Here is a 21,158-nt window from a genome sequence, read left to right on the forward strand (position 1 = left end):
GGATGCTTGTTTGTTAAAGCTATATGCTCAGGTGAGAAACTCCAAAAATGAGAAGCTGATTAGAATACAGTAAGCCCAGCTCTTTCACCGAAACTCCAAACGAAAAGAAATAGATCCTTCTTTAATCAGTGCCAGTGTCCAGTGGTATATGATACATGACTTACCTGACACACTGTTTAAGTGACGAACCTAAAGCAAACTCACCCGTTGGAGATTTTGTTCAGAGTTTGAAATTACTCCTGAGCGTTTGTGCGTGGCAACTGCTGACTTTAACAGATTGAAGCTGAGCTGCAGATCCAAACATACCTTGATGGGTCTAAGATCCAAATGCATAGTTAGTGTAAAGCTTGTCTCTGAATTTTATTGCTGTGTTGTGAGCGAATTCATTTGATAATTAGATAAAACAAGCCACCGGAAGAGATGAATGGAAGATGATGAAATTGAGTACTCCACTACGATGCCCACAGTGGTCATGTTTTTTTTACAGAAATTGTCTAATTACAGCCCTAGTATTGTGCAATAAAATTTGTCTTAAAGAGTTTTTGCTGATTGTCTGCTTGGCCATCCAAAAGATGCATTAATAGCTTCTGGTTTTGCCTGAAGGTGGATATAATCTTCTGTTAGCATGGAAAATATTTATCCTCCAGGCATGGGAGCATATGTTTGCGTTGTTTGTTGTCAGAAAGAAAACATGAAAATCAATAATTCTTGCTCTGATTTTTTTCCTTTACAATGTGCCTTCAAAAACATATGGCAAAAAACAGATTCTGCCTCTGTGGGAAGAGAAAAGGATGTTTAAGTCTCTGTTCTTTGCAGTGGCAGACTAAAACTGCCTAAAAGCAGAGCTCTTGGTGTCACTGCTTTAGGGTATGGGCACATGAATAACGTACCACGGGACGCGAGAGTGTGAAATTACGGAGGGTCACGCTCAGTGCCTGGGTGCTCAGGGCACGTGCTACCTTGGGCACGCAATAACAGCACATTCAAATCGTTATAGAACGGCTAACATGCTGCAAGTTCAGGTTTTAACCTATTTTATGAGCATGTTCACTGAAACTTGAGTAGCAGCGATCACATCAGCTGTCTTTTGATGTAAAAAGATTAAGCAATTGAGTCGGCAGCCAGGTTAGCGGCCTTTTCCAGCTGTTCCCTCTGCCTGTTTTGTAAGGTGCATCAGGTCCCCACACTGATGTGTCTGTCTGAAAAATGGGGCAGGAACTTGCGTGCTGCTTTGTAAAGAACTCTAATTGTTGTGGAAGAGAAGCACTGGATGAGCAAAAGTTTGCTTTCTGAATAGGTCTCAGCTGTGGATATGCTGGGTGCTGTTGGGTAAATCTTGGTGTCTGTTTTCTGCTCTGTAACTTGAAGATAAGAATATCTGTCTTTCTAACCTGAGGATTAATTATTAATATTTACGTAGTGTTGGACTGGAGGAGGGTGCTAAGTGTTGTTAACAAAAGACACAGAAGTAATTTGTAAATACAGCTCTGAAAGCTATGCATTTACATCCATTCCTTTACCTTTAAATTTTTATTGCTAGATGAAAAATATATAATGATCACCATACAATTGCAAGTTCACATCACTGATGGGAAGAATATTTTTATGAATTGAAAATGAAGATAATCTACCCCCCCACACACACATTTTTTGGTCATGTATAATTTGTGCAAATCCTTTTTTTTCCCCACAAAGGTAAAGACAAGTTTGAGTTTGAAAGACTTCCCACTCCCACTGCCCCAAGAGCTCATTTCTGATACAGCATAAGGAATGGCCAAGTATTGTGTAGTTTCAGAGCATCAGTATTCGCAGCAACAAAATTATAATAATGCTATATTAAATAATACAGCAATATCTGTGCAAACCACATCCCAAGGTTTGCAGCTTATTCTGTAAGCTCACAGTGATTACATAGAATGAATGCCTGAGTTTAACGCCTGCGTTTCAGGAAACTAAAAGATGTACTGTCGTGTTATCTATAAAGTATAGCTGTCGACCAGTGCATAATTTGATTTAGGTTTTTGCTAGTATCTTGAAGTCCACATATTGAATTTAATGGTAATTCTTGTGTTGAAAAGAAGAATCAAAATGTATTTTGTTATTGACATCCTGCAGATTTTTCATTTATGTGAAATTTTGTTTTTGCTTTTTTATCCAGAGCAAACATCTCCTCCTATGAGATCCTGCAGATGGACTTTGAGATCGACAACAGTAGCAGCCTGACAGGGGCCCAGCAAATTACCTGGCAGGTGGAATACCCTCGAGATGACTCCGTAAGCGAACTAGTAGTCTCAGAGATCTTTGTCAGCCGAACTATGTTTGTGGGAATAGTGCCTCTTGCAATGGTAAGAACCTGCTGCTGCTTCTTTTTGCTAAATGTTTCCTTTGCTTCTTGTTAGTATTCAAGGAAATGTGAGCCATTTTATTACGTGCTACTTCCTATGCACCTGCTGTAAGTGATTTAAATGCAAAAAATACATTTCAATAATATTTTATTTACCTGATATGCCATAATGGCTCCTTGGAAACCATTTGAGTCTTTTGTGTAAATCCTTTACCATTTGTGGATTATTGGCCTGGTACATGGTTATAGCTCCTCTGGAGCCATTGTCTTCTGGTGTACTGATGCGACTGCCATGCATGTGCTCTAAGGGTAAATGTTGCAATTAGTTGGGACATTTTCATTGAAATAAATTAGCGTGCATGTATGGGAACCTTCATTGCTAAACCAAACAACAGGACTGTTTTCTGCTTTGTTTTTCCCCAAAGTGCCCACGTGCACTTGCCTATCACAGTTTAGTGAGCTGCAAAGTGTCGTTTTGATAAAAGGTTCATCTGGAGTTATAGCGAAGGGATGAAATACTGGCTGAAGACTTAGATGTAGGCCGTATTTTCTATTCAGGGTTTAATGCATCCTTGTGCAGAAAGCTTGAAGCTGACGGTTTGTATGAAAAATGCAAATACAGTTTTCCTTAGGGAGAATCTTTGGGCTACCTTTGCGCCGGATGGACCTTTCAGTACTAGAGGTTTAGGCTGACACAACTTCTGTGATTTCATTGGGGATATTCTGGTATAAAACTAGAGTAACTGCTGTAGCTATGTGAATTTGATCCAGACATGTCTAAGCGTTAATCGTTTTTTTCTCATCTCCCCCTCTTGCTTTTTTTTAAAAAAAAAAAAAAAAAAAAACTAAAAATAAGATTTGAGTGCCTGGATGTTACACCAGTTCCCTGAGAAACACTGTGGCCATGTGTGTTTGCTTTCTCATGAATGTTATGTGCTGGTTATCTTTCTATTCTACCATACAACCAACAAATACTGGCATTTTCCTCTGCACAACCACTACCTTCTCTTGCTAGGACAGCAGCAAAGATGCTTGTAAAGATAAACAAGGCCTAAATGAGTCTTATTTCAGTTCCCACTGCCAAAGCCTACACTTACTGGCTGCCCAATGATAGTGATATACTCAGCAACAGAAGAGAGATTATATGGGGAAAAGTCTGTAGAGTATTTTTTTTTTCTAGTGCTCTTTTTGAATGTGTAAGCAGTCAGTGTGGCCAGAGGAGATGGGAAAAAAACTAATCATGTAGATCGAATAGTATCAAATAGTAATGGTGAATCAAACTAATAGTGACAGGAAGCGGTGCGTGACCTGACTTGCACATAGCACTGCCCGTTTCAAAGGCTAGCATGGAGTTCGGGCCCTGCAGAGCACGACAGGTATAAAAGAAAGCAAGTCCAACCCAAAAGCCCATTGCAGATATTGGATCAGAGCTTTGCTGTTGTCTCTGCCAGAGGCTAACTTCATGTCTTTGCAGTTATGGCAGCTATTGGCCACTTAAACTGTCTCTAAACATCCTTGGACAAAACCTGATTCTGAATTTGAGGTGGAGTTAATCTAATCTCTTGACACTTCATCATAATAAACTAACTGCAGAGGAAAGAAAAAATGCTTCTTTGGAACATTTTAAATGCTGTGTCACAAGGCCTCGGTTTATAGGTGAGGGTCTCGGCGGTTATTACCTTGCTGCTGCACGTGAGCATCCTTGACTGGCTTGGCCCTAGGCTGATAGCAGAACTGAAGACAGCAGCAGTGAGAACAACAGTTTGCGTTTGCATTCCTTCCCCTCGTGCCAGTTTGTTGTGCTGCCTCATGTAGCAGTTGCTGCGTAGTGCAGGTCCTGCACTGTGTTGCTCGGCCTGGAGCAAAATAATTCCTGCATGCGTCGTCCTGTGTTCAGTGAAAGGTGTTCCTGACCGAACTAAATGCATTTTAACTTTGCTCTCCGAGATTTGCCTGGCGTGCTAGTAAGGCGGTCTCCCTCCGAGTGCATGTGGTTATGTAAAAAAGAGGGTTTTGTTGTCTCCTTTGTTCTCCCTAAGAGCTCTACAAAAGGGGCTGGAAACCATTAAGTTTCCATGTCTTTGCTCTTTCACTGAACATAAATCACTTGTTGTTCCTTCTCAGTGTGTCCACTGTTTTAATGTAAGCATTGAATATGGATGAAAACTTATGTTTTCTTGGAGAGTTTAAGGTATGAGGGCAAACTCTGGTCCTTGATATGCAAGAGTGAGTATTTTGATGGGTTTACCAAAATCTCATGTCTGTTCACTGCTAATGACAGCCACAGTTGAATGAAGAAGTGCAGTGTGGTGTTCTTGTATCCCAGCATGGGTATGGCATAAAGCTGAACAGGAGAGATTTCTTTCCAGTAAGAAGATTGAGGTGGATTCTTTAGTAGTTTATATTCTTGCTGGAAGAGAAATTCAGTGTGAAATCCTGCAAAATATTTGTGACTTTCATTAAGAGATTTAAGCTGAACTTAAACTTGCGGATCTCTTTCAGTAGGCTACTTTGGTTCTTTAATTATACAGACATTCTCTCCCATATGGTTTGGAATATCTGTTTTTTGCTGTATTTGACCATGAGTTCCTCCTTAGGTTTCCCATGCTGCTCTTCTAAACAAACAGTAGAAAACAGAAAGAGCCCCCATATAATTTATTCTGTCATTGTGTTGTGGTTATTCTTGAGATAGTGATGGGGACATTTTCCTCACTACTAAACTGTTTTTTCCCTTGTAAATAAAGAAGGTGTGGTAGACTGCATGGAAACATTTGAATAATAGTCTGATGAAAAGAGCTGATTTCTTGCTTCAGTGGGTTTATGAAGCTTTTAACATCAAATCTGATGTTCGTAACGTTTACATTTTGTAGCAAGCTTGAAAGGCATTTTGATTTTTTTTATTTTTTGCTGGTGTGTGTCTTTAAGTAAAGATAGCTGATTTCTGCATGTTATGTAACAAGAAAATAGCTATTTATTAGCAATCTTGCTATAAAGAACTAATATAGCAGCTTTTTTTCTGGCTAGTGTTTTGGTATCGAATCAGCAGCGCATTAATAAGCTCTGTTTTGAGATGCACAGAAGGAAGCAGGGCCAGGGAGGGGCTGCAGGTTGAACGCTGCCCAGGGCACCCCCGGTCAGCTGGGCTCTCAGGTGAGCTCATCTGACATACACTCAGTGAAAGAACATCATGGTAAGCTGTGGAGAAAAAGGAACGGAACTTTTAAAGCCTTAAGAACATTAGGAAGTGACTGGAAACTTCTTAACTTGTAAGAAAGGACCTGATTCTCTAGGGAGTTAAATGCAAATCCCTGACAAGGAGAAATGGCATTACTTGGGAACTTCGTCTCCAAACCTTAAAAACCAACTTTGTTTGAAATCCACAGAAAGTTCTGATATAATTTATAGCAGAAATAAAGCATTAAGATTTGGAGTGTGAATTGATTAATGGGAAGTTCAGGAAAAACATTAATGCTTCCAGAGGATGGATGCTGTTTTTTTGACTCATGATGTTCCTGGGCTGTTGTTCAAGTAAATTTAACTAAAAGGATATGATGAATGCAGCCCAATCAAACTCCACACTCCCAGACCGTCTTAATTTTTTAAATCCAATAAATGTTAGTCTATCTATATCCATTTTTCTTCTGGATAGCCTTTGGATATCTAGATGGATTTCTGTGTTTACCTCCATCGTAGAGAAGTTTGAAAGTGTCTGGCAGAATCATTTATTTTAAAATACACCTTACTAGTTTAAATGCAAAAAATTGTTCATTCTAGCATACACAATTAGATTAGAAATATTTAGTGTAACAAAACCAACTGTTTTTGGCTTTATTCTATGTAACTGGTAAGTGTTAAAATGCTGTGGATTTTTTTTTGTTTGTTTGTTTTGGTGGAGGGGAGGAGGTTTGGAAGAAGAGACTAAAATATAATCTTGGAGTATTGGGAACTGTCCCAAACTAAATATTTAAATAAATAAAACATTTTAACTAGTCAGCACGGATTCAGTAAGGGGAAATCTTGCTTAACCAATCTGATAGCCTTCTCTGATGGAATGACTGATTGGGTAGATGAGGGGAGAGCAGTGGACATTGCGTACCTTGACTTCAGCAAGGCTTTTGGCACTGTCTCCCATAACATCCTCGTAGGCAAGATCAGGAAATGTGGGTTAGATAAGCAGACAGCAAGGTGGATTGAGAACTCACTCAATGGTAGAGCTCAGGGAGCTGTGATCAGCAGCATGGAGTCTAGTTGGAGTCCTATAGCTAGTGGCGTCCCACAGGGCTCAGTCCTGGGGCTGGTCTTGTTCAACTTATTCATCAATGACCTGGATGAGGGGACAAAGTGCCTCCTCACCAAGTCTGCTGATGATACCAAGCTGGGAGGAGTGGCTGATAGACCTGAGGGCTGTGCTGCCATTCAGAGAGACCTGGACAAGCTGGAGAGCTGGGCGGAGAGGAACCTCCTGAGGTTCAACAAGGGCAAGTACAGAGTCCTGCACCTAGGGAAAAATAACCCTAGGCACCAGGACAAGCTGGGGGCTGTCCTGCTGGAGAGCAGCTCTGCAGAGAAGGACCTGGGAGTGCTGGTGGATTGCAAGTTGACCATAAGCCAGCAATGTGCCCTTGTGGCCAAGAAAGCCAATGGTATCCTGGGCTGCATTAGGAAGAGTGTTGCCAGCAGGTCGAGGGAGGTGATCCTGCCCCACTACTTGGCCTTGGTGAGGCCTCATCTCGAGCACCGCGTCCAGTTCTGGGCTCCCCAGTACAAGAGAGACATGGAGCTACTGGAGAGAGTCCAGCGTAGGGCTATGAAGATGATCAGAGGGCTGGAGCACCTGCCCTCTGAGGAACGGCTGTGAGAGCTAGGCCTCTTCAGCCTGGGGAAGAGAAGACTGGGGGGGGGGGGATCTTATCTATGTCTACCAGTACCTGAAGGGAGGGTGTCAAGGGGATGAGACTTGATTCTTTTCAGTGGTGCCCAGGAACAAGACAAGAGGCGCAATGGGCATGAACTGAACCACAGGAAGGAAAAATTTATTTACTGTGAGGGTGACAGGGCACTGGAACAGGTTGCCCAGAGAGGTCGTGGAATCTCCTTCGTGGAGGTATTCAAAACCCACCTGGACGCAATCCTGTCCAATGAGCTGTAGGTGACCCTGCTGAGCAGGGGGGTTGGAGTAGAAGATCTCCAGAGGTCCCTTCCAACCTCAACTGCTGTGTGATTCTTTGATTCTGTGTGTAATGAGAGAAAACCAAGCAAAATTTTTACTGGAAAAAAGTCCTCTTTCTGCATCATCTGATGCAGTTCTCCCCAAATCCTCAAATTCCTTCTGATTGAAACATCTAGTTTAACAACTCCATAGGAATTTCCAAAGGAACTCCATTTGGTTTGAGACAGCCCAGTCTGATAATTTAGGATTTGCTTTTCGGATGTTGTACCTCCACTTCTTGAAGGGCTGTGCACACACCGTACGCAGGGGGAAGGCGCACAGAGAGGACGCAGTGCGAATGCAGACCATCCCTCACTGACCTGGCAAAGGAAAAGAGAAAATATCGAGGTGGGTGATCACAATCGCCTGTAACCTACACTCGTCTCAGGAGCTGATTTGGACGACAGCTGTGATAACCCCACTGCTGCTTTAGAGGATTGACTCTGTATGGAGTTGTTCTTATGTCTGTGCCTGTAAATCAGATGCCTGCTGAGAGGCTTCAGCCCTAGAGCTCTTTTTATAGAGAAACGTAGTGGGGAATGCTCTAGTTAAGCTATACTGTCATTTCCATCGTTCCCGACCGCTGAGAAGAGCGTGGAAAAGGAAGCGGCGTTCTGCGTGCCGTACAGCCAAAGCCTTATGGGAAAAAGCAAAAGCGTTCGGTTTTATTTGAGGAATATTTTGAGATGGGAAAGGACATAAGAGGACCAACTGTACCTTGCAGCCTGCGCCTGTCCCTGTCCCGCTCCGTGTCTCCCCTCTCCCCCTAAAATAGTCCCCAGGTTTTGTCCGACCCAAGCACAGGCTTGTTTCCTCTTAGCAGGTGACAAGAGCATCGGTTCCGGATCAATCCGAAGTGCAAAGCACTCGCTGCATCCCTGGCACCATTTCCAGCCTCTCCTACGGGCTGATCCCAGACGGTGTTGCTGCGTGCATTTTACACCATTTTAGAAACAGACTGTTTATTTTGTCGTCTATTCAGTGATCGACGACGTATGCTGAGATGATCGGACGTGCTTCTGGGCCTTCCCTACCCAGTCTACCTAGTGTTTTTTATAAACCACCAGGTAGGTCAAGTTCTTGAGCTGTTTACCCCAAAGATCTGTCTGCTGTTCCTTGAACGTTTTGTTTCTATAGATAAATCTAGACAGGGAAATTCAGTCTTTGTGACCAAGAAAATCACATTGAGAAGATTTCTTAGTAGGCCTAAGTGTAATTCTCCTCTTATATTGCTTTAAAGGTAAAAGTATGTGTGTATTGGGACAAGGTGTATGTATGTAGGGGAATATTAGATCCTTCTTTAGTTACTTTTTTCAGACTGCTGTAGAGTGGTCAGTGAAATTCAAAGATTTTGGACAAAAAATTCAGAAAATATGTAGCTCAAAACTGTAGCAGCGTCTGCAGTGGTTTAGAGCACTGTTATTTTAATCCTAGAAGCTGTACAGGTGGATACTTATTAGAAGGGAATTTGGATTTGAAAATGAAAAAAAGCACTCTATGTACGTCTCCCTGTAAATACAACTTTGCAAGTAATTCTAAATTAATTTTTTGAACTGTGTCACATTAAGTGCATTATGATACATTGTCCTGTATCAGCTAGAAAGACCATTTTCTGTATAGCTAAAAGTGTTTTGATGGGCCTGCTTACGTAGGGGAAAGAAATAAATGCAAATTCCTTAAACTCCTTAAACTCTATGCAAATTAGCAAGCTTTTTTTTTCTTTTAGTAATACGATTATTATGTAGTATTTATTTAGTATTTTGTATTTTCAAAATACTTTCCAAGCACTAATTAATCAGACCTAACTAAGCCAAGCTTCATAAGAATGAAAAATTATATGGAAATTAAGTCACTGTTGCTCAGTTTTACCTGTTTCTGAATAATTTATGAGTCACTTTTCATACTCCGAAAAAATGCTTTCTAAAACATTTCTAAAAATCCCACAATAATATTGCTTAATATCTCTGAAAACTGTTTCAGCAAGAAAAGAGGTAGGATTTATAATGTCAAGAACTAATGACAGCACAGATGAGTGGCTTTGGAGAATGTAAATGCTGTTTTATCATTTAAAGCTATGCATAACTATTTAAGCCAATTTAATTCAGGTAAAAATGTATGGATGGAAGGATTTACTCCTTTTATTTGAAGTTTATTTAATAGCCAGAATATTTGACTTATGGAGGTTTAAGGGGAGGAAGATTTCATTTTTTCTTATTTTTTTTACCATAAGCTTTTAAGAGAAAAAAATGCTGAGAAAATTTGCCTACAGAAAATGAAGAATGGAACTGAGCACTGTGTTGAGGTGGTTATTGTGGGTGTAGCACGGCGGCTTCTGGCTGGAGCTTTCCTGCGCTGTCCTAATGCAAGATAGAGAGAGGCAAATATGTCCCCAGCTGCCTCGGAGGACCTGGCTCCGGCTGTTGCGTTTAACCGTCCGTGGTGCGCCGAGTGTCAGATGAAAATGTCAGCTGTTCGGCTCCTCTGAGGCTTATTTTGTTTTCTTTTTGGCAGTTAATGTCTCCAATAACTGATTCTTCTAGCCTCCGATGTACACTTTAACATGTGCCACTAATGTCCCTACAAGTAGAGAGGTGATCCATTTTCAGACCAAAGTGATGAAATGGAGTATCAACAGCACATTGGAAATTCTTCTCAGTTCCACTGTTTGATGATGTTACTGAATACCAGGATCTGATTTTTTGATATTACAGTTAATAAATATAAATGCTGTGGCTGATTTTATTTTCTTTTTCTGTGGCATTGATGCAGGGTAAGATTTGTGAGTCTAGTTAGTGTCTAACGTGTCAGGCGTGTTTCAGGCAGGTCTACCATATTGTTACACAGTTGGATTTTCTTAGACTAAAATTAGATGCCTTGCTCCACCTTCTGTTACATCCTTGTGTAAAAAAGCACAAGAGACTTTGCTGAGGTGAGAGAAGATCCATTGGTACGAAACCAACGTCCTAAACCGGTGTCACGCATTGCTCTTCTCTCTGAAGAGGCAGCAGATGACTAGGAAGAGTTCTTAACATCTTAGCGTTTTCCACCTGTATTGCATTTTAATTTCTTGCTGTTCGAGGTCTTTGCTGCTGCTCTGCCCGTGGCAGCCGGCTGGAGCCTGAGCGAGGCGGCGTGTGCCGCGTCGAGGCAGCGTTCAGCCATGCCTGGGACTGCAGGCAGCGCGTTTCGGGGACTGAGGAAGGAATAAAAAAGCGAAGGACCTTGTTTTCTTTTATAGAAAGGGTTGTGATAAAGATGTATTCTGACCTCTTATAAATTGTTATGGTTGTCCCATTATTAGTGGGAACAGCAGAGTTACCATAATTTATAGCAACTAAGGGCGTAACTCTGCTGGCAGCTTATTCCTGTTTTTAAGTGAGCATAAATTGCATTTACAACATCTTTCTATTCCTATTACCTTGCCATGGAAGCCAAAATGGATCTCTTTTGCAAAAGAGAATTAAGTCTAAAAGCACTGAAGAACAGTTCTGGAAATATTAGTAATAATGACACCTTCTCACCCAAAAGATTTAATTTTGACCTTGATTGTTGACTTCACTGAAGGCAGTGTGTTTGCATGTTGCTCTATACTTTTGTTAGCACTTCAAAAATAGCACGATGCAGGATGTAAACTAAATTCTCTTTCTTCTTCTGCATCCTCAACTTATACGCTACATTTAATACAGAGGAAAAAGCATAGGAGAAAGACACTGCGTTTTGATGGATGTCGACGATGTAGCAGAGGTGGTGAAGCTGTTTGCACTGATGTTGTTGAGCGCAAAGGAAGGCATTTTGCTTGGCTCTCTGCTCTCCTGCCTCTGCCTCAGGAGGGGCTTCTCGGGCTGCAGTAGTGCTGCATGTCTTCTGCACGTAAACAGAGTGTATTTGCTTAATTCATTAAGAAGCAATAAAAACAGTGCTATGTCTATAGGGTTCTGGCAAAGCAGAGGGTATATCCTGCTTTTTATACAAATCGGTAGCACACACAAATCCGTTACATGCAATGATGATACAGTTCTCACAATTCTCCGTCTTGATCAAAATAGACATAGTCTGAAATTTCCATAGTTATGGGAAGCTGTCAGTACCAAGATCAACGGTGGAGTCTGACTCCTGGGGTACAAAAATAAACAGCAGTTCTGAGCCTGTCATCCAGGTTTCTACCACCAAAAAATGTGATTGGATTAAACTTATCTAACTAAAAGTTGAAGAAAAAGAAAAAAAAAGAATAATAATAATCCAGGTCTTTTTGAGAGTTTCTAGGCAACCAGGAACTTAATCAAAGTAAAGAACAAGACATTGCAGAGAGATATTTGAAGTGTTTTTTTGGAAGAAGGCTCCAGCCGAGGCTGAAGGCATGAGGAACCATAGGCTTAATAACAGACGAATATTTGGTGTACTCTTCTTATCTAGGAAGATGACAGTTGGCTCTGTGACTTGCAGCTCTGGTGTTTGAGGAACACGCGCTGCGAATCCTTCGTTGGATGGTAGCAGGACTGTAATTCCCCATCTGTCATCGTCCTGAAGTGCTTTTCCAGCGGTCAGGATTTCACCAGTGCTCGGAACCGCTTTGCCTGAAACACTTCTGTATATGCTGCAAGTATTTAATCTGTGTCTTCAGAAATCTTGTTTCCTCCCCCAAAGCGTGAGCTGCTGACTGACTGATGGTTGACTGATGTTGTGGATCACTGGGGAGCGCAGATGGCTGTACGCACGCGAGTAAGGCTTCTTTTAGATGGGACGCTGAGGAATAGCCGCTCCGGCTGCTGCCAGCGAGCATGCTGACAGGAACACCCAGGAAAAACGGTCCGTGAAGACGCCTGTTTCCGTAACTCAGGCTGCAAGAGAGTTGCTGAGCGCGACATTTGGGTTGTTCTAGGAGGAGCAAGAACGCAGAGCGGGGCTGGGCTCTGGGTGCGCCGTGCAGCGGAGCCGCGGGAGGAGAGCCGCGACGTGCCCGTATCTGCTTATCTGCTGCACTCAATGCATTTCTCCTACTTGAAATCGTTTTGGCTTTTGGCCTTCCAGTTCCCTTCAAAATTTTACGATACATGTCTATTTTATTTGACATAGAAAATCAACCCCACAGAAGATGATTTTGTATTTTAAAAAATATTTAACAGTAAATTCAATATTCAAAATAAGAATAGTTCTTCATCCCAGAGATACTGAGGATTATCAGAACTTTTTTAAAAATAAATCCCAAATCTGTGACTCCAGGATGTCAATGTGAATTTTGCTGTTGATTAATGGGAGCAAGTCTGAAGCTTGAACTTCCCTCAAATCCCACGCTGGAAGGATTTTAAACTCAAAGCAAATTAAGTGCCTTGGAGAGAGTGCCAGATAAGAAAAAAAGGAATTCTTCGTTTGTATTATTATATTTCACATGCCCATAGTGTAGTGTTTTATGCATCTGTAGCAGAGATAGTATCTTCTGCAGTTATTACCATCTTGAAATTAATTGCTATGAGGATTTAATAGCTTTGTTTTGTAAGGCTGTTTTAACAAGCACAGAGGGAATTTTATGTAGAAAGATGAAATTTTAAAAGATTTCTTGAACTATATCAGCCAACATACAAACCTCTGAAATTTTTATTAAATTTGATCCAGGAGAAGAATTTTACCTGAAAATAAACAATAGAAAACATTTTTCCATGTAGAATTAATGTATCTGATTAAACTTGATTAAATAATGCTTAATTCTTCCAAAAATGAAATTCTGGCCATATCCCCTCCGTTTCACCAAGTGTTTCCATTTTGACTGAACTATAGGATATACATTTTTTTGCTCTCATTCTGGGCATCTGAGCTAGGTTTTAGAATTGCTCAGTACCATCCATTTTGCTTTTCTTTCTGCTCAATGAGACATTTCCTATCATTTAATTCTGAAAATAAAAATGAATGAAAGCAACCAAAAGAGACTTTGCTATTGGCGGGACAAGAATAGTGGCATTTTGGAAGATTCCATGTAAGCAATGTGACATGACAATTCCTAAGAAGCTCTGTGAATGCGTTTAATATTTATGGTGCTCTCAAGAAAACAGCTATTGTGTGCCACATCCATCAAAGATAAGAACTGTATTCAACTGTGTTGGATGATAAACATTGAATGACAATAGCCAGAGATTATATGAGGGATTTCATACTCGTGTTTTATGCCTGCTCGAGTAAAACCACTATGTTATTCCACTGTGTGGCAAGAATTTTCTTTCATAAAATTAGATGCACTTGCTGATACTTGCTACAACTCGAGTCCAAGCCCTTAATGAAGAGGCAGGGCATGCTGAAGCTGAGCGCGCCGCAGATCCTGTTGCAGGCTCCTGGGGACCCAGTCCTGAAGGCAGCGTTCGCCACTAATCCCCCTCTTGGAAATTACTCAGAAGCGTGCCAAATTGCAGTGATTTGACCACATATTGCTAGTTGTCTTCAGTTTTGTTGAGAGCTGATGATTAGCTGCGAGATGAAGGCTCTTCCTGGCCCTGCAAGCTGACTTTCTGTATTCATCTCTTTAAAATAAACTCCCTCCCTCTTGGCCGCCGGGAACGGGGCTGAATTGCCGGTGCTGCGGGAGCTCCTGCTCTGCCCCAGCCCGGCGTCTCTCCTCTGAAAACCTGCCTGCAAGCGTGTCAGACCGCCTTTGGTTTTTCCTCGTGTCATCCCATTGGAGAGCAGTTTTCACGATGCCCCGGGCAGGGATTTCCTGGGCGGAGGTGAAGGGAGCGTCGCCCCCGCTCGCGCCCGCCGGCTGGGGCGCCGCACGTGCGGCACCACGCCGCCGTGGCCCCTCGCTCCCCGTCGGCGCTGCGTCTGCTCCCGTGCCGACTCGCCGGCGCGCAGCGCGCGGGCGTTCCCGCTCCCCTGCTCTTTCTGCCCTCCTCTCTTGCCTGGCAGTGCGATGCTCTGGAGAGGCTTCCTGGTGCAGATCAGACTAATGCCTGGATTTTGCACTGCACGCCCACGTCTTTGCAAAGAAATTGTAATTTAGAGTGGCTCTTTGCCTGGTTGACAGATATCTGTAGCATCTTCGGTTAGATGTTTCTAAGTGCAGCTGTACTGGGAATGTTTGTGTGCTCTCCTGCTAGACGGGGTAGGAGGATATCCACAAATTCCTGCAGCCAGGGGGGCTGGGACTGTCTGTGCCGTCTGCACAGTTGCTGTTCATGGGAAACCCTTTCCAAGGATGCCCAGGAACTAAATTCCTGCAAGGAGTGAGTGCTCCCAATAACAAACATACAGAGGAAGATGCATTAAAAACACCAGAACGGGGAAGCGCAGCATGCTGGAGGAAGCTACAGAGCTGTTAGGGCTTACCTAAAATGAGCAAACTTCTCGGTCCTTTACCACTAGCCGGTAATTTGACTTGTCTGTGATTTTTTCTGGAATGCTCATTTTGGTTTTATCACCAATTAGCTTAGCATTCCGGTCTCAGCCTACAGCTGATTGGGCAGTAATTTGAACTACAGCCCTCATCAAAAGGGCATCATTTGTAAAACAGAGAAGAAATCTCAGAGATATTGAAATCACTGTTAATTAAATCAGCCCATGAATATAATGGGAGCACGTGAACAAAATGATATTTGTTTTTGAACTGTTCTGCTAGCTGGAGAGTAAGTCCTGTTAGGACTGTTTAATTGTCAGCCTGTGTTTATAAGACGTATGGAGAGCCGAGTCCCTTCTGCATGAACTAATTTTGCATTGTGTGTACGCGTTTGACTGATGCGTATAGTTCTTAGACTATGCAGGCAGAACCGAGTTCTTGCCAAGCAGATGCAGTGCTGTATTTCTTACGTATGTATTGTACCACTGAAAGTTTTCTTTTTGTTTTTTTTTGAAGTCATTTGTACCTAACCTACCTCTTGCTCAAAGCTGGCATTGACCTTAATGTAGTTGCTTCTGCTTTACATAGCCTCCGTATCAGAGTTGGGCTCCGTAATTATTTCACATGTGATTTCTATTTTTTTAACTTAATTAAAATAGCATCATAGAGATGGAGCAGAACAGCAATCAGGGAGCTTTAGAAGCTGTAATATAGTCTGTAAGCAGCTATTGTGCATAAAGAAGTTTCTTGCAAAGGTGCCCCAGCTTTGCTGAAGATGTTGGGCTGCAGCGTCATCGAGATACTCAGGATCCCGTAACGCGGCGCCCTGGGACAGGCTCGCAGTCCTCCGTGCCGCTCGGTTCGGAAGCACGCGAGCTGGCGGCTTCGCGCCTCGGCCGCGCGGGGAGCCGGAGGGCGACGCGGCGTTCGTCGCTCGTCGGAGCAGCGCTGCAGGGGCGAGCACGGGACGGAGCCGGGGCCGCGCTGCGAGCGCGAGCGGGAGCCGGCGTTGCAGACGCGCCTCGCTCGGGGGCGGTGAAGGCTTCTGCCGCGCTGGCGGGGCAGCCGGGGGAGGAGCTGGATCCATCGAGCTGGACGAGATGCTGGCATCACGCGGAAATTTGCTTTTTATTATCGCCACGGAGGAGGAAAGAGCAAAGCAGTCAGAGCGCTTTGCTCATCCCCGTTCCTTGGGGGACCTTTCTCCCCGTGTCGTTTCCTCGCCGTTGGGAGCAAGCTGAATAACGTAGCGTTGGCTCGGCCCTGGGAGGGAGGGGAAGCCATGGGGTTTGAAGTTAGCTAAGGAGAAATTGCAGGGCTGTTTGGGTGCCGCAACCTGGTGGTACGCCCAGCATGGGTTCACAGGTCTGACATACTTCGCGTTGCTAGAGCTTTAAGTGACAAATGGAGTATTTGATCTCCGTCTCTCGTTAGTGTGTCGTTTCTTCCTTAGAGCACGGACGTCCAAACGCGTTTGATCTCCTGCAGAGTTAAAAACACTCGTTGTTTCAGCCTCTGTTTTGAGGCTCACCAAGTTAAAATTCAATTTCAAAGGGAAAAATATGCTAATAAATTCTGTGCCAGAGTAAGGAGTTGTAATGCTTGTTTAGTTTCTTGCTTCTAGGTTGCCAGTTCGAATCTAACTCCACTGACAAAAATTAGAAATTTTTACCATGTAATATAATCTAGTTTCCAGGGTGCAGCGGTCTATGTTAAAAACAACCCGCCAGCCCTAGGCAATGTGCTGTTCTGGGTCTTAAGTACTGCAAAGCACTCCTGTAGAATTTGAGATGGGATTTCTCACGAGCATTTCAGGACTGGGTTTCTGAAAGGTGTTAGGAGAGCGGCGGAGTCACCGCAGCCGGGTGGGCGAGAGGGCTGCGGCGCGGCGCAGGCAGGGCCCCCTGCTAAGCTGCGGAGAGAGGTCGGCATCTGTTTTTTTTTTTTCTTTTTTTTTTTGACCCAGATCCAGTGTTCCCCCACCTAAACAATTGCTTATTTTTTTTTCCTCTGCTTGGGGGCTTCCAGCCTCCAAGGGAGCATGTTGTACTTGCCCCCTCACCTCTGGTTCCCTGTCCCTCCTCGGAGCCTTTCCGCTCCCCTCCAGCGCCCGGAGTGGGTCCAGTCCCTCCTGCAGTCTCCTTTCTAGTAGTTTGTAACGCACATAGGTACCCAGGGACCTTATCTAGAGCAGCTTAGAAAGAGCCTGCACAAGGATTTTTGAAAGGTTTTAGGCAGAAGTACTTGTAAGACAGGCAGGTCTGTTTATCAGTTGTCCGTTCATATTTATCAGTTATTTTTAGTTGCAAATGTGCCATTTGAAATGTTAGATTAGTTGTTGGTTATAAGCTGCGTAGCTGGTTTCTTAACTGGATGGCTTATATAACAAAATGAATTGCAGACTTGTTTTTTCTCTGTAAAAGACCTTTGCACTGTGGCTGCTACTTACATGATTATGTGCTCAAGAAAGAGAGCCAATACCTTATGGTCTCTGCAGCTTGTAATGTGAATTTTGAACTGCAAGCTCAACTAGTTGTAGTTAGTGGAAAAAGTACTCAGGTTAGAAATTATATATTCTGATAAATAAATAAAATAATTTTCAAGTTTTCCCAACTGGTCATGAACAATTCACAAAGAAGAAAAGGAATGCAAAATTCATCAAATAAATTATTCATTGTATTCACTCAGCTATAGCTAACAGTGAGTTGTCTAGACAGTAATTACTAATGTTTAACCTATGTATGCTCACATTAACGCTATTGTGTGGATAGCCTCACTATACAGCAGCTTGAGGTAATAATAATGGATGTTAATCAACTAGCAGGTGATTTTAATTGGGAAATTATATTGGATTTTTCTATTGAACTGCTGTAAAACATTACATAAATATTGAATCTCCCTAATGTTTTCCTCCAGTTGAAAATATAGGCACAGAGAGTTCTGTGCTAATTTGATCAAGGGATAAGCAAACATCTTTTATTTTTTAATTCTGCTGTAAAAGTCTCAACCCCCCCCCCCAACATTAAATTGTAGAGAGTCTGCGAGGTGTCTGAGGCAGTAACAGCCGGGTTTTCCACTCCAGCCGTGATTTTCATTAACTGTCTGTACGACCCCGACGGGGAGCGCGCGGCTCTCCGCGCCCGTTCCCCGGCGCGTGGCAGTGCCCTCCCGCCAGCGCCCGAGCAGAACCCTCCGTCCGCCCCCCTTTACTGCAGGGGCAGAAAAAAACCCAAAACAAAAAATCCCCAAGGCTTTCGGGGGTTCCTGTCGCTTCCTCGGGGATGCGAAGCCTGCGCAGGGGCGGATGCCGTGGTTCGGGCTTGCGGCGTGGCGCTGCCGTTCGGAAGAGGACCTGGGAGCGGGCTCTTGGCAATAGCACATCAGCTGCGGGATTTGGGGGTCTTGTAGTGAAGAATATTTGTATAAGTATATATACTTTAATCCTTTGACTTGTTTGCAGAAATCTTTGTTATTATTGTTACAGTTAATCAGAGAATTAGATTGAAAAGCAACACAGAATCACAAACTCAAATGTATTTGGTATCCAATCACCTGCTCTGGGGACTAATTGCAATTAGTAGCTTTGGGGTGCGTAATCAATTGCTCTGAGTTGGTGAGAAATTGTCATTTATAAAGCTCCTCCATTTCACTTAGGCTAACTTGCCTTTAAGAAAAAAACAGCAGCGAACCCCCACAAATGATGGGAAATGGTGTAAAAAATTAGGACATCATAAAAAATTGTTTGCATAAAATTTGTTTTTGTGTGTGTCAATTCAAGCTGCATCCTTTGGGGTATGTTTTATAGAGGGGTACGTTAAAAACTAACCACGTGTCTCCCATTAACCCTAATACAAGCTATAATTGTGTCAGTCCTTTCTGTTCTTAATGTTATCTTAATGCAATTTGATTCAATATTTAATTGCAATAATTTAATTAATGTTACGGTAAATAAAAAGGCTAAAATCTGCCCTCCTACACACACAGATATGCACAGCAAGCAGCTCCAGTGGCTCCTGTGAGACTCAAATTTATGAGCCTTAGAGCAGAATTTAACCCTAAGGAAGTATGATAAAATGCCCAGATCCCAGAATGACACTGTAATGGTGTTTGCATCGGAAATGTTACAGAATTTCTTCAAGCCTGCAGAGGGAGAGTGGCATTTAAAAAACAAACCTACAGTTTTCTCCCTGTTTCTTGCACACAGAATAGGTCACGGAATTGCCTCCTTATGTGGTAGGTTTCCATTTCCAGATTGTTTAGAAAGACTCTGATATTAAGAGAACTTTTATTAATTGGATAACTTCCTATTAAAATTGTTACAGAATCCACACAGCCCGATAAGTTACTTACAAGCCATAGCATCTAGATGTTTATAGTCTCCTCTGTTGATGTACTTAAAACCTTCCCTAATGCATGCTACTTGTGTGTGTTACACACTTAAAATGTATATTAAATATTGATTAGTCCCTTATAAACCATTTATAAATAGAACCGTGTAATATAAAATATGACCTAAAATCATTAAGGCTGCATGTTGTGCAAGTTAATAGCAGCGACTTTGAAAAGTTAGGAAGTGCGTGAATGGAGGGAGTTGTATTCATAAACTGTTTCCTCGGTATGAGATATGTGGATGTCCCACTGAATTTAGGCATTTTCCCATAGCATCCTTAAGGTTTTTACTTTTTTCTAAAACCTATTTATAAACAAGAGGTGATGTAAGGCAACTTCCAGGTATTTGTCAATACTCTTTAGAACAGACCAGAGTTATGAAGCTATAGCCCCAAATACTGGTATCAAGCAGCATCATGTATTCGTGTATGGAAAAGAGGTTCTGTATTGATGTTAATGAAATTACCCTGTCTTCTCTATATATCACAGACAGCTATTTCTAAATTGGCCCTTACATTGAAGAAAGTTCAGCTTACCTAATTCCCCACTTCAGAATCATTGCCCACTCTTCAGCTCAGAGGTAAATCGCATTTATATCCCTCCAAATCCATATCTGGTAGAAGTGAAATTTGAGTAAGACTCTTTGCCTGATTTTGCCTCACCATGAGTTTGCACTGCCATTTAACTTAGTATTATTGCAATTATCTCTGACATACTTTGCAAGCAGGTTTTAGTTTGGAAGTGGCAGTTGACCCCCGAGGATAGACCAGATTTGTTTGCGCCACCATTCTGTTGTGATTAACAGGATTTTTAGAAATGCAAGAATCAACCCTGGTCCCAAGTCTGATGTACTCTGGACACCAACAAAATGCTGATGTTCAGTGTGGGAATGACAAGTACGAACCCCGCAGGCATTAATGGTGATCAGCAGGCCTTTTTGTTATGCGAAGGGAAAAAAAATCATAGATGGAAACAACAATAAAACAACAGTGATTCAAGCAAGTTCTTTCAAAACATCTTTCGCAATTTCCAGCTGCCTCCTTTCATTGTCACATCTCGCTCCTCAGATGAACTGCAGAATTTGTCAAACTCTTACTTTATTTTTGCGGTTTTCACTCACTAGTCAGTGCCTGTATCTGATTCCCAGCTCTTAAAAACCCAATGATTAAGCAAATTCCAAAGAGGATTACAATGGAGAATCAGAGGGTAGAAATGCAATTTAGCGTGGAGTGCTGAGCATGACAAATCATTTTTGTGCCTGAGCCTTGCTTGTTCTGCAAGGAGTTAGGTTTAGAAATGCCAAGAACGGATCCAGCCGTGTCCCAGTGCCAAGTGTCGGGGCAAGAGACTGTGCAAGTCTCTTACTCTCGTCAGCTCTTCCAAGACTCGTGAAGCTGTATAACCTCTCCTTAAATGCAGATTGCCATAATTTTGTCAACTTGACCTGTAGGTACAAGTAAGCTCCCAAGTTATCTTCCTTTTCTTTGGAGGAGCTTGCCTGAATGCATTGCGCTGTGGAGGGAAGGCACAGGAATAGTGTGAGGTGGGCCTTGGATTCCTGATTCATGTGGGTAGAAGAGACAGGAGATCCCAATGCAAAAAGTTTCCAAAATGTGCTCAAACTGTACAGTGGAAGAGAAAGGTTTCTTGAATGTTTTCCTGATGTGAATTACTCCATGAGAAGTGTGTCTTGGATGTTCCCTGCTGACAGCTGATAACCTTTCACTGATAAATGAAGAAACTTCTCGCATCAGAAAATGATATTAATAACATGCACGTGCATGTCTGCATGTGTCTGTGTATTGAGTTGCCTTGGAAACGAGGGGAGAAAATGCTATGAACCAGAGTAAACTTGCCATTTAAGGAACGCACGTGCTGTTGCAAGAGGGCCTTCAAAA

The 21,158-nt window shown here is 42.6% G+C and overlaps 1 protein-coding gene across 1 annotated transcript in view; it reads left to right on the top strand.

The window, feature by feature from the left end:
* The window catches only part of TMEM132B (transmembrane protein 132B), a 252,000-nt gene that overhangs the window by 173,491 nt on the left and 57,351 nt on the right, over positions 1 to 21,158 (top strand). The window contains exon 4 of the mRNA XM_062590194.1: positions 2,159 to 2,345. Coding sequence (XP_062446178.1) covers positions 2,159 to 2,345 — 187 coding nt within the window. The remainder of the gene's footprint in view (positions 1 to 2,158; positions 2,346 to 21,158) is intronic.

Source organism: Rhea pennata, chromosome 17 (genome assembly GCF_028389875.1).
Source record: "Rhea pennata isolate bPtePen1 chromosome 17, bPtePen1.pri, whole genome shotgun sequence".
Taxonomy (NCBI): Eukaryota; Metazoa; Chordata; class Aves; order Rheiformes; family Rheidae; genus Rhea; species Rhea pennata.